The sequence below is a fragment of the Lagenorhynchus albirostris genome, chromosome 11 (genome assembly GCF_949774975.1).
Source record: "Lagenorhynchus albirostris chromosome 11, mLagAlb1.1, whole genome shotgun sequence".
Lineage (NCBI taxonomy): Eukaryota > Metazoa > Chordata > Mammalia > Artiodactyla > Delphinidae > Lagenorhynchus > Lagenorhynchus albirostris.
The window spans coordinates 64,441,344-64,454,393 of record NC_083105.1 but is presented as its reverse complement, the minus strand read 5'-3'; the positions used below and the strand labels follow the sequence as shown (position 1 = coordinate 64,454,393).

At 37.9% G+C, this 13,050-nt stretch overlaps 1 protein-coding gene across 1 annotated transcript in view; it reads right to left on the bottom strand.

Annotated features, from left to right (window-relative positions):
* Nucleotides 1-2,477: 2,477 nt before the first annotated feature.
* The window catches only part of LOC132529977 (olfactory receptor 10AD1), a 48,570-nt gene continuing 37,997 nt past the window's right edge, over nucleotides 2,478-13,050 (bottom strand). The window contains 5 exon segments of the mRNA XM_060167057.1: nucleotides 2,478-2,647; nucleotides 2,650-2,862; nucleotides 2,865-3,325; nucleotides 3,327-3,440; nucleotides 6,223-6,344. Of these exon segments, the coding sequence (XP_060023040.1) occupies nucleotides 2,478-2,647; nucleotides 2,650-2,862; nucleotides 2,865-3,325; nucleotides 3,327-3,440; nucleotides 6,223-6,344 (1,080 nt within the window).

Sequence of the window (13,050 nt, the reverse complement as noted above, 5' to 3'; positions counted from 1 at the left end):
AGGAGTGCAGGCTCAGGAAGTGGTGCCCAGTTAGTATTGCGGCTATGCCATTTGAAATGCGCTGTGATTTTGAGCAAATTACTTAACCTCCTTGAGCCTCAGTTTTGCTTCTCAAAATGGAGGTAGTATTACTTCAAGGGTTTTGTGAGGTTTAGATGTAACGTTGTTAGAACCTAAGTGCTTAATAGTTGTGAATGCTGTTATTATCTGTCATCCCAGTGTACTTTGTATAGGCTTGTTATTAAGTTTGCCCATTGTATAACCATTATTTGTTCTTATCTGCCCTGTTAGAGCTTAAAAGCTGGAACTGTGTTTTGTTTATAGCATCAGCGTAAATAGTGCTGGGAAAATGTTATATTATTTCTCAGAAAACTTTGTAAAAAGCACCCTTTCCTCTCTTTTCGCTTTTTTCCTTTTTTCTTTCCTTCACTTTTTCTTTTTACTCTTAAAGACTCCTTGAGACAGGAATTTTTAAACTTGGAGAGGGAGCTGAGATCCTGAGGCAAGAATAAGCACTTCTTTGTTCTCCATGGTGACCAGGAAAGCCTTAACATTTCCCTTTCCCTTGACTACACTTAGGGCAAGTTTCTTCTTGACTGTTGTCTCCTGATCTCTTTTTTCTCAGCGCATTTACTTTAGAAACTTGCAATTACAAATTCTTTCTCTGCCCCTTTGAAATGTACAGAAATCTCCCTAAAAGCCCCTTGCCAGTTTTAAGACCCAGGGAATGTTTTCTCAAGAGCCATCTCTTTGAAGTGTAATCCTCAAGGAAGATAGCACCCCTGTTGCCTAGTCTCTGTGGGAGGGTAGGAGCCCAACTTTACTGGGTGTCTTGCTCCAAATTGTAAAATACAGCTTACTTTTAAGTAAGTAAAATAAACTTACTTTTCCTTTGGGTAAGAGCAATTACCACCCACAGGTGGCCTAAGATCTCCCTACTGCAGCTCTTAAAAACTCTCCAGCCACTTGTTTCAGTAGAGTTGAATTCAGTCTCCTACCTCTTGCAGTAGCCTTAAATAAAATCTTTCTTGCCTGCTTAACTTTGCCTTGGTGTAGTCTTTCTTTGATAATGTAAATGTTTAGGTTCTGTGCTTATTGTTTCTTCTTGATTACAGTGTTGTCTCATTTCTTACTTCTTGCTGTCTGAGAAGTGCTTATCACATGTCCTCTATTATCTAGAGATTCACCAATTTGGACTGAAAAGAGTAGAGCTTTGTGGAGTGAAGCTACTGCTTCAATTCACTGCAGGGTAGTTAGTATGTGATGTGCAGGATGTGGAAAGGGCAGTACATCTATTTGAGGGCATCCCAAGTGAGGTGTGTTCATCTTATGGAATTAGCACCAGAAAACAAAGCACAGGCCTATGCCCTTTCCTTTCCTATCTATTATGAAAGGAGCATGAGAAAGATGTAATTTTCAAAAAAAGAGAACAGCTGAGAATATAATGCCCTCTCAAGGGACACTGGCTTTTGTTAAGAAGAGAAGCTAAGCCAGAGAGGAAGGGTTGCAAATAGAAAGCATTCTGCAGTGGTGGAGGTAGTGTGGAGAGGTGTTCCTTAAAGTACGGGGAATTAAGTGGACCCATTTACGACGAGGAGGTAAAGTAGAATAGGACTGAATTGGAATGAAATGAAAGATGGTTGAGAAAAACAGGCAGTAGGGAGAGGGGAGTTAACTAGGAGTATGGGTAACAGGGAAGGAAACTGGTAGCCTAAGAAGCTTGGTAGAAGCACTTATTACTTGGATCTGAAGGGAAATATCAAACAGTCATGTATTTAAGGAAACTAGAGGACTTAGGAAGAAGGGGTTTGACACCTGGCCTCTCCCCCTTACCCTTCCCCGACACACACAAGCATAAACACACATTGAATGCAGTGTTGATTATTTAATGCCACCACAAATTCTCCCTCATGGCCTAGTGGAGGCAAACAAGATAAAGCTCAGGCTGCTGATCCTTAGTTTTTCTTTTTCTTCTTTTTCTCTAACTGACTTTTCTTAATGTCAACACTGCTCCCTAATTCCCTTTTTCTTACTTCTTCCTCTACTGTTTCTCATGTAGGAGCAGGGTGGATGAGGGCAGATTCAGGAAGTGAGAGTGGAGTGTGAGAAAGAAAAACAGATTAAAATGATAAGTTGAAAGAGAAAAAAGTTTACCTAAATGTATATGCAGAACTCAGGCTAGGAAGAGCATGTATAGAAAGAAAATGAAATGGACTTAAGTGTGCTTATAGATCCTGTTGTGATAACTTAGAAGAAAATCACTCAGGAAAGTCTCAAATTCTCCTGAGGAGGGTCCAAGAGAAAACAGTGCTTAAAGTTACATCAGACAGATGAGCATTAGACATCAATAGGATCTTCCAGGTCTGATGCTATTGCAAAGGAAGCTATGAATGCTCTTTCCTGGAGCCTTTCAGCACTGGAGAGTTACCCAATAGTCAGGGTTGGAGGAGGGATCTTCCCCTCCAGGAGTCTTCCCACTAGACAGACTCTGCCTGGGAAAAGCTGCTCCTCCCAAAGGCCCTCACCATGGCCCCTTTCATTTCTTTATTTCAAAAACTGTAGATGATGGTATTGCACATCGGGGTGATAATGGTGTAGAGGAGAGAGAAAGGCTTGTCTTTGTCAGGACCATGTGTGCTGTGTGGTTCATGTAAGAGAACATGGCTGAGGTGTAGAAAAAGATGACCACAGTCAGATGGGAGGCACAAGTAGAGAAGGTCTTCCCCAGACCAGAGGAGGAGGCTCTGCCCAGAATGGAGGCCAGGATGCGGGCATAAGAGATGACAGTGAGCACCATGGGGCTGAGCAGCACCACAATGGCATCGGCAAAGATGACTCTCAGACTAAACTGGGGGTCTCCATAGAGAGAGCAATCACTATGGGGGCCTCACAGAAGAAGTTTTCTATGTGGTTGTCTCTGCAGAAGGGATTCTGGAATAACATATACTCAAGAAAGATGCCATTGATCAGCCCAAAGAACCAGGCAGTACTCACCAGCGTCACATGGACCTGCTGGCTCATGATCTGGGCACAGCTAAGTGGGTGGCAGATAGCAACATAATGGTCATAGACCATGAAAGCCAAGAGGATGCACTCAGCCACACCCACACCAAAAACCAGATACATGTGGGTCAAGCACGAGGCAAAGGAGACAACACAGTTCTTGACCACCAGGTGGATCCGCATCAGCATTCCACCAGGTGGAATGGTGGTAGGAACGAAGTAGATATTCAGGAAGGATAGGTGGCCAAAGAACTGTGTGGGGCTGTTGAGCCTGGGATCTGTCCAGGTGATGAAGATGATGAGGCCATTCATGGGCATGGCAGAGGGCTAGGAAGAGGACAAAGAGCAATGCCCGTGTGGAAGGGGAGCTCTGCTCGAAACCCATGAGGATAAACTCTATCACTGTGCTCCTATTCCCTATATCCACAATCTGAGGCCTGCTTGAAGAGGGAGGACAGCAAAACACAGACAGGATACCTGTGTACAGGTTTTATCCACGTGTATAAAAATAGATTAAGGGCAAAAGGGTGAAAGAGATGGGAATTTCAGTAAACTCCATGTGAGTCGGCAGTGTCATGGGCACTGAAAATACCAGTTCTACTGTAGGCAGGAATAATGGAAACATATTATGAACCAAGAGAGATTCTGTTGTACTTCGTATGAATCAAGAGAGATTCTGTTGTACTTCGTATGATTCTGTTGTACTTCGTATGAATCAAGTTGGACCTGAAATACTGTATCCAGTTCTGTGATATCTACTTCAAATGATTATATACCAATGGGATTATGTTCAGAGACAAAAAAGATTGCGAATGATCTAGGAACCACGTGACAAAGAACAGTATGGAGGTTGCTTAAAAACTACAAACCCAAACAGACACTCACCAAGACATATCATAATTAAAATGGCAAAAGTTAAAGAGAGAATACAAAAGGCAGCAAGAGAAAGACAAAGGGTCATATTACAAGGGAACCCTGAGGCTATCAGTTGACTTTTCTGTAGAAACTTTGCAGGCTAGAAGGGAGGGGCATTATATATTTAAAGTGCTGAAAGAGAAAAACCTGCAACTCAAGACACTCTACCCAGCAAGGTTATCATTAAGAATTGAAGGAAATATAAAGAACTTCTCAGAGAACCAAAAACTAAGAGTTCGTCAATACTAAACCAACCTTACAAGAAATGTTAAAGGGTCTTCTCTAAATGGCAAAGTAAAGGCTGCAACAAGAAGTAAGAATCTATAGGAAAGGAAAACCCCCACTAGTAAAGGCAAATATATAGTAAAGGCTGTGGATCAACCACTTAAATAAGCTGGTATGAAGATTAAAAGACAAAAAATATAAAATCAACTATAACTGCAATAAACAGTTAAGGGATAAACACGAAGATGTAAGATATGACATAATAAAACACAAAACGTGGGGGGGGAGAAAAAATGTAGATCTTTTGGAATGTGCTTGAACTTAAATGATTACCAGTTTAAAACAAGTAGACATAGTTATAGGTCAATATATATGAACCCCATTGTAATCACAAATCAAAAATATACAACAGATACACAAAAACTAGCGAGAAAGGAACACAAACATACCATTGAAACAAATCATCAAACCACAAGGGAAGAAACTAAAAGGAGAAGAACAGAACAGAGAACTACAAAAACACCTGGAAAACAAGTGTAAAATGGCAATAAGTACACAACTATCAATAATTACTTTAACTGTCAATTGGACTAAATCCTCCAATCAAAAGACATAGGATGGCTGATTGGATAAGCAAAAAAGGTCTTTCTACCTGCTTCTTAAAAGAGACTCACTTCAGCGCTAAACACACAGACTGAAAGTGAGGGGATGGAAAAGATATTTCATGCGAATGGAAATGACAAGAAAGCTGGGGTAGGAGTACTCACTCATATCAGACAAAATAGACTTTAAAACAAAGTGCTGTTTGGGAATGACAGGTACACTTACTATGTTTAAAATAGATAACCAACAAGGACCCACTGTATAGCACAGGGAACTCTGCTAAATATTCTGTAATAACCTAAATGGGAAAAGAATTTGAAAAAAAATAGATACATGTATAACTGAATCACTTTGCTGTACACCTGAAACTAACAGAACATTGTTAATTGACTATGCTCCAATATAAAAGTTAAAAAAAACAAAGTGTATAATAAAAGACAAATAAAGGCATTATATAATGATAAAGGGATTAATAGAAGAAGAGGATATAACATTTGTTAACATATATGCACCTAATATAGGGGCACCTAAATATATAAAGTAAATATTAACAGATGTATAGGGAGAGACTAACAATAATACAATAATAGTAGAGGACTTTAACACCCCACTTACATCAATGGACAGAACAACCCAACAGAATATCAATAAGGAATCATTGGCCTTAAATGACACATTACACCAGTTGGACTTAATAGATATCTGCAGGACATTCCATCAAAAAATAGCAGAATATACACCACAAAACAAGTATCAACAAATTTAAAAGGACAGAAATTACATCAAGTATTTTTTCCAACCACAATGATATGAAACTAGGAATCAATTATAGGAAGAAAAATGAGAAAAGAGCAAACACATGGAGACTAAATAACATGCTACTAAATAATCAATGGGTCAAAAAAGAAATCAAAGAGAAAATGAGAAAATGCCTCAAGACAAATAAAAATAAAAACACAGATTTCCAAAATTTACAGGACATGGCAAAAGCAGTTCTAAGAGAAAAGTTTATAGTGACTATACAGGTCTAACTCAAGAAAGAAAAAAAATCTCAAATAATAATCTAAATGTAGGGGCTTCCCTGGTGGCGCAGTGGTTGAGAGTCCGCCTGCCAATGCAGGGGACACGGGTTCGTGCCCCGGTCCGGGAGGATCCCACATGCCACAGAGCGGCTGGGCCCGTGAGCCATAGCTGCTGAGCCTGCATGTCCAGAGCCTATGCTCCGACACGGGAGAGGCCACAACAGTGAGAGGCCCACGTACCGAAAAAAAAAAAAAATCTAAACGTACATTTAAAAAAATTAGAAAAAGAAGAACAAGCAAACACCAAAATAGGTAGAAAGAGGAATTAATAAAGGTTGAGTGGGAATAAGTGAAAAAGAGATTTAAAAAAAATCAATGAAACTAAGAGCTGATTTTTTTAAAAGGTAAACAAAATTAGAAAAAAAACGGCCTGTGGGGTCTCCAGGAGCCACACCTCTCGGGGCAGGTCACAGGCAGAGCTGGAGGCCTCCTTGGCCCTGACAGGCTGCAGCACCCGATGTCAAATGATCCAAAAGTCTCTGGAGTCCTCTGTGTGACCTTCGAGGACCCATCAACCTGAAAACAGAGCAGGATGCAGGTGTTTCGACTGTGGAGGCCATAGTGCCATGTGGCTGACAGGGTCTTGGTGCTCCTGCCAGGTGTCAGGGCTGTGCCTCTGAGGTGGGAGAGCCGAGTTCAGGACATTGACCCACCAGGGACCTCCCAGCTCAACGTAATATCAAGTGGCAAAAGTTCTTCCAGAGATCTCCATCTCAACGCTAAGACGCAGCTCCACTCAACAACCAGCAATCTACAGTGCTGGACACCCTATGCCAAACAACTAGCAAGACAGGAACACAACCCCACCCATTAGCAGAGAGGCTGCCTAAAATCATACAAAGTTCACAGACATACCAAAACATACCACCGGATGCAGTCCTGGCCACCAGAAAGACAAGATCCAGCCTCATCCACCAGAACACAGGCACTAGTCTCGCCCCTCCACCAGGAAGATGACACAACTCACTGAACCAACCTCGGCCACTGGGGGCAGACACCAAAAACAACAGGAACTATGAACCTGCAGGCTGTGAAAAGGAGACCCCAAACACATTAAGGTAAGCTAAATGAGAAGACAGAGAAACATACAGCAGATGAAGAAGAAAGATAAAAACCCACCAGACCAAAAAATGAGGAGGAAATACATAGTCTACCTGAAAAAGAATTCAGAGTAATGATAGTAAAGGTGATACAAAATCTTGGAAATAGAATGGAGAAAATACAAGAAACGTTTAACAAGGACCTAGAAGAACTAAAGAGCAAACAAACAATGATGAACAACACAATAAATGAAATTATAAATTCTCTAGAAGGAATCAATAGCAGAATAACTGAGGCAGAAGAATGGAGAAGTGACCTGGAAGATAAAATAGTGGAAATAACTACTGCAGAGCAGAAAAAAGAATGAAAAGAATTGAGGACAGTCTTAGAGATCTCTGGGACAACATTAAATGCACCAACATTCGATTTATAGGGGTCCCAGAAGAAGAAGAGAAAAAGAAAGGGACTGAGAAAATATTTGAAGAGATTACAGTTGGAAACTTCCTGAATATGGGAAAGGAAATAGTCAATCAAGCCCAGGAAGCACAGAGTGTCCCACAGACGACAAATTCAAGGAGAAACATGGCAAGACACATATTAATCAAACTAAAAATTAAATACAAAGAAAAAATATTAAAAGCAGCAAGCGAAAAACAACAAATAACATACAAGGGAATCCCCATAAGGTAAAGAGCTGAACTTTCAGCAGAAACTCTGCAAGCCTGAAGGGAGTGGCAAGACATATTTAAAGTCATGAAAGGGAAAAACCTACTACCAAGATTACTCTACCCAGAAAGGATCTCATTCAGATTTGATGGAGAAATCAAAACATTTAAAGACAAGCAAAAGCTAAAAGAATTCAGCACCACCAAACCAGCTTTACAACAAATGCTAAAGGAACTTCTCTGGGAAGGAAACACAAGAGAAGGAAAAGACCTACAATAACAAACCCAAAAGAATGAAGAAAATGGTAATAGGAACATACATATGGATAATTACCTTAAATGTAAATGGATTAAATGCTCCAACCAAAAGAAACAGACTGGCTGAATGGATACAAAAACAAGACCCGTATATATGCTGTCTACAAGAGACCCACTTCACACTTAGGGCTACATACAGAATGAAAGTGAGGGGATGGAAAAAGATATTCCATGCAAATGGAAATCAAAAGAAAGCTGGAGTAGCAATTCTCATATCAGACAAAATAGACTTTAAAGTAAAGACTATTACAATAGACAAAGAAGGACACTACATAATGATCAAGGGCTCAATCCAAGAAGAAGATAGAACAATTGTAAATATTTATGCACCCAACATAGGAGCACCTCAATACATAAGGCAAATGCTAACAGCCATAAAAGGGGAAATTGACAGTAACACAATCATAGTAGGGGACTTTAACACCCCACTTTCACCAACGGACAGATCATCCAAAATGAAAATAAACAAGGAAACACAAGCTTTAAATGATACATTAAACAAGGTGGATGTAATTGATATTTATAGGACATTACATCCAAAAACAACAGAATACATTGTCTTCGCAAATGCTCATGGAACATTCTCCAGGATAGATCATATCTTGGGTCACAAATCAAGCCTTGGCAAATTTAAGAAAACTGAAATTGTATCAAGTATGTTTTCCGACCACAATGCTATGAGACTAGATATCAATTACAGGAAAAAAATCTGTAAAAAATAAAAACATGTGGAGGCTAAACAATACATTACATAATAACCAAGAGATCACTGAACAAATCAGAGGAGGAAATCAAAAAATACCGAGAAACAAATGACAATGAAAACACGATGACCCAAAACCTATGCGATGCAGCAAAAGCAGTTACTTTTAAGAGGGAAGTTTATAGCAATACAATCCTACCTCAAGAAACAAGAAACATCTCAAACAACCTAACCTTACATCTAAAGCAATGAGAGAAAGAAAAACAAACAAAAAAAAAAACCCCAAACTGAGCAGAAGGAAAGAAATCATAAACATCAGACAAGAAATAAAGGAAAAAGAAATGAAGAATAGCAAAGAACAATAAAACGAAAAGCTGGTTCTTTAAGAAGATAAACAAAATTGATAAACCATTAGCCAGACTCATCTAGAAAAAAAGGGAGAAGACTCAAATCAATAGAGTTAGAAATGAAAAAGGAGAACAACTGACACTGCAGAAATACAAAGGATCATGAGAAATTACTACAAGTAACTATATGCCAATAAAATGGACAACCTGGAAGAAATGGACAAGTTCTTAGGAAAGCACAACCTTCCAAGGCTGAACCAGGAAGAAATAGAAAATATAAACAGACCAATCACAAGCACTGAAATCGAGACTGTGATTATAAATCTCCCAACAAACAAAAGCCCAAGACCAGACGGCTTCACAGGCGAATTCTATCAAACATTTAGAGAAGAGGTAACACCTATCCTTCTCAAACTCTTCCAAATTATAGCAGAGGGAGGAACACTACCAAACGTAAAATAGATCGCTAGTTGGAAGCAGCTGCATTGCACAGGTAGATCAGCTCGGTGGTTTGTGACCACCTAGAGGGGTGGGATAGGGAGGGTGGGAGGGAGGGAGATGCAAGAGGGAAGAGATATGGGAACATATGTATATGTATAACTGATTCACTTTGTTATAAAGCAGAAACTAACACACCATTGTAAAGCAATTATACTCCAATAAAGATGTTAAAAGAAAAAGGTGTGGCACATATAAAAAATGGAATATTACTCAGCCATAAAAAGAAACGAAACTGAGTTATTTGTAGTGAGGTGGATGGACCTAGAGACTGTCATATAGAGTGAAGTAAGTCAGAAAGAGAAAAATAACTACTGTATGCTAACACATATATATGGAATATTTAAAAAAAGGTTCTGAAGAACTTAGGGGCAGGACAGGAACAAAGACGCAGACATAGAGAATGGATTTGAGGACAAGGGGAGGGGGAAGTGTAAGCTGGGATGAAGTGAGAGAGTGGCATGGGCTTATATATACTACCAAATGTAAAATAGATAGCTAGTGGGAAGCAGCTGCATAGCACAGGGAAATCAGCTTGTTGCTTTGTGACCACCTAGAGGGGTGGGATAGGGAGAGTGGGAGGGAGATGCAAGAGGGAGGGGATATGGGGACATATATGTATATATAGCTGATTCACTTTGTTATACAGCAGAAACTAACACACCATTGTAAAGCAATTATACTCCAATAAAGATGTTAAAAATAAATAAATAAAATTAAAAAAAATAAAAAATCCTTTAGCCAGACTCACCAAGAAAAGAAGAGAGCCCAAATAAATAAAACCAGAAATTAAGGAGGAAAAATTACAATGGACACTACAGAAATACAAAGGATTATAAGAGTATACTATGAAAAATTAAATGCCAACAAATTAGACAGGCTGGAAGAAGTGAATAAATCCCTAGAACCATATAATCTTTAAAGCCTGAATCATAAAGAATTAGAAAATCTGAACAGACTGATTACTAGTAATGAAATTAAATCAGTAATAAGAAAACTTGCATCCTAGAATTCCAGGTCCAGAACACTTCACAGGTGAATTTTTGCCAAACCTATAAAGAAGATTTAATACCTATCCTTTTCAAATTATTCCAAAAATTGAAGAAGAAACATATTCAAACTCATTTTATGAGGACAGATTATAAAACCAGACAAGGACAATGCAAAAAAAAATAACACCAAAATCCTTGATGAACATATTTGCAAAAATTCTCAACAAAATATTAGAAAACTGAAGTTAACATTAAAAAAAAACAATACACCACAATCAAGTGGGATTCATTTCAGGGATGCAAGGATGATTTTACATCTGTAAATTGATCAATGTGATACATTATATTAACAAAACAAAGGATAAAAGTCATATGATCATCTCAATAGATACAGCAAAAGCATTTGACAAATTCACATTCATGTATGATAAAAACTCTCAACAAAGTGCATGCAGAGGGAACATATATCATCACAATAAAGGCCAATATGACAAACACACAGCTAACATCATAACTCAATTCTCTAAGATTAGGAACAAGACAAGAATGCCTACTCTCACCACTTTTATTCAACATTGTCTTGGAAGCTCTAGCCAGAGCAACTGGCAAGAGAACTCAAAAATTCAACCAAACTGGAAAGGAAGGAGAAAAAACTGTCACTATTTGCTGATGACATGATACTATATATATAAAATTCTAAAGACTCCACCAGAAAACAATTAGAACTAATAAGTGAATTCAGTGGAGTTGCAGGATACAAAATTAATACACAGAAATTTGTTGCATTTTCATACACTAATAATAAACTACCAGAAAGAGCAGTGAAGAAAACAATTTCAATGACAATTGCACCAAAAAGAATAAAATACTTAGGAATAAATTTAGCCAAGGAGATGAAAGCCCTGTACTCTGAAAAGCATAAGACACTGAGTAAAGAAACTGAAGATGACACACAAATGGAAAGATATACTGTGCTCATGGATTGGAAGAATCAATATCATTAAAATGTCCATACTACTCAAAGTAATCTACAGATTCAATGCAATCCCTATCAAAATACTAATGGCATTTTTCACAGAACTAGAACAAATAATCCTAAAATTTGTATGGAACCACAAAAGCCAAAGCAATCTTGAGAAATAAGAACAAAGCTGGAGGTATCACATGCCCAGACTTGAAACTATACTACAAAGATATAATAATCAAAACATTATGGTACTGGCACAAAAACAGACACATAGATCAATGGAACAGAACAGAGAGCCCAGAAATAAATCCACACTTATATGGTCAATTAATATTTGACAAACGAGGCAAAAATATACAATGGGGAAAGGACAGTCTCTTCAATAGATGGTGTTGGGAAAACTGGACAGCTACATGCAAAAGAATGAAATTTGACCACTTTCTTACACCATATACAAAAGTGAACTCAAAATGGATTAAATAGTGAAATGTAAGACCTGAAATCATAAAGCTCCTAGAAGAAAACATATGCAGGGCAGTCTCTGACATAGTTCTTAGCAATATTTTTTTGGATCTGTCTCTTCAGGCAAGGGAAGCAAAAGCTAAAATAAACAAATGGGACTCTATCAAACTAAAATGTTTTTGCACACTGAAGGGAACCACCAACAATATGTAGAAGATAGCAACTAGCAGATGTTTGCAAACTATGTATCTGATAAGTGGTTGATATCCAAAATACATAAAGAATTCATACAACTAAAAAAAAATTTAAAATTGGGCAGAGGACCTGAATAGACATCTTTCCAAAGAAGACACACAAATGCACATGAAAAGATGCTCAATATTACTAATCATCAGGGAAGTGCAAATCAAATCCACAAGGATGGACCTTTAGGGTATTATGCTAAGAGAAATAAGGCAGACAGAGAAAGTCAAATACTGTACTATTTCATTCGCATGTGGAATCTTAAAAATCAAAAGAAATGAGCAAACAAGACAAAACAGAAAGAGACTCATAGATAGAGAGTGCAAACTGATGCTGGCCAGAAGAAAGATGGGTGCAGGTGAAGGAGATTAAAAGGTACAATCTTCTAGCTATAAAATAAATAAGTCATGGGGATGTAATGTACACATAGGAAATAGAGTCAGTAATGTTGTAACAACTTTGTATGGTGCTTGATGGTAACTGGATTGATTGTGGTGATTATTTCATAATGTATAAAAATACTGAACTATATACTTTGTTGTACATCTGAAACAAATATAATATTGTATGTCAAGTATAACTTAGTAAAAAAAACTCCAAAATACCTGAGGCAAAAGTAAATAAAACTAGGAGAAAAAGACTACAAAATTACGGTCAGAGATGTCACAGTAATCAATTCTACAAGTAGATGAAATCCCAAAATATAATAGATCTGAACAACTCTATCACTCATGTTAACCTAAGTGACATTTACAGAACACTGAACCTAGCATTAACAATATAAATACCATGTCCTTTCCAGATGCATAAGGAGAATTCACCAAGATAGACGTTACTCTGGGCAATAAATAAGGAATTTTAAAGAACTTAAATCATTCAAATTATGTTACTTGATAATAACAAAATTATAATAGAAATCAATAACATAAAGATAGACATTTACGTTGCCTCCGTATTTTGGCTACTGTAAACAATGCTGCTATGAA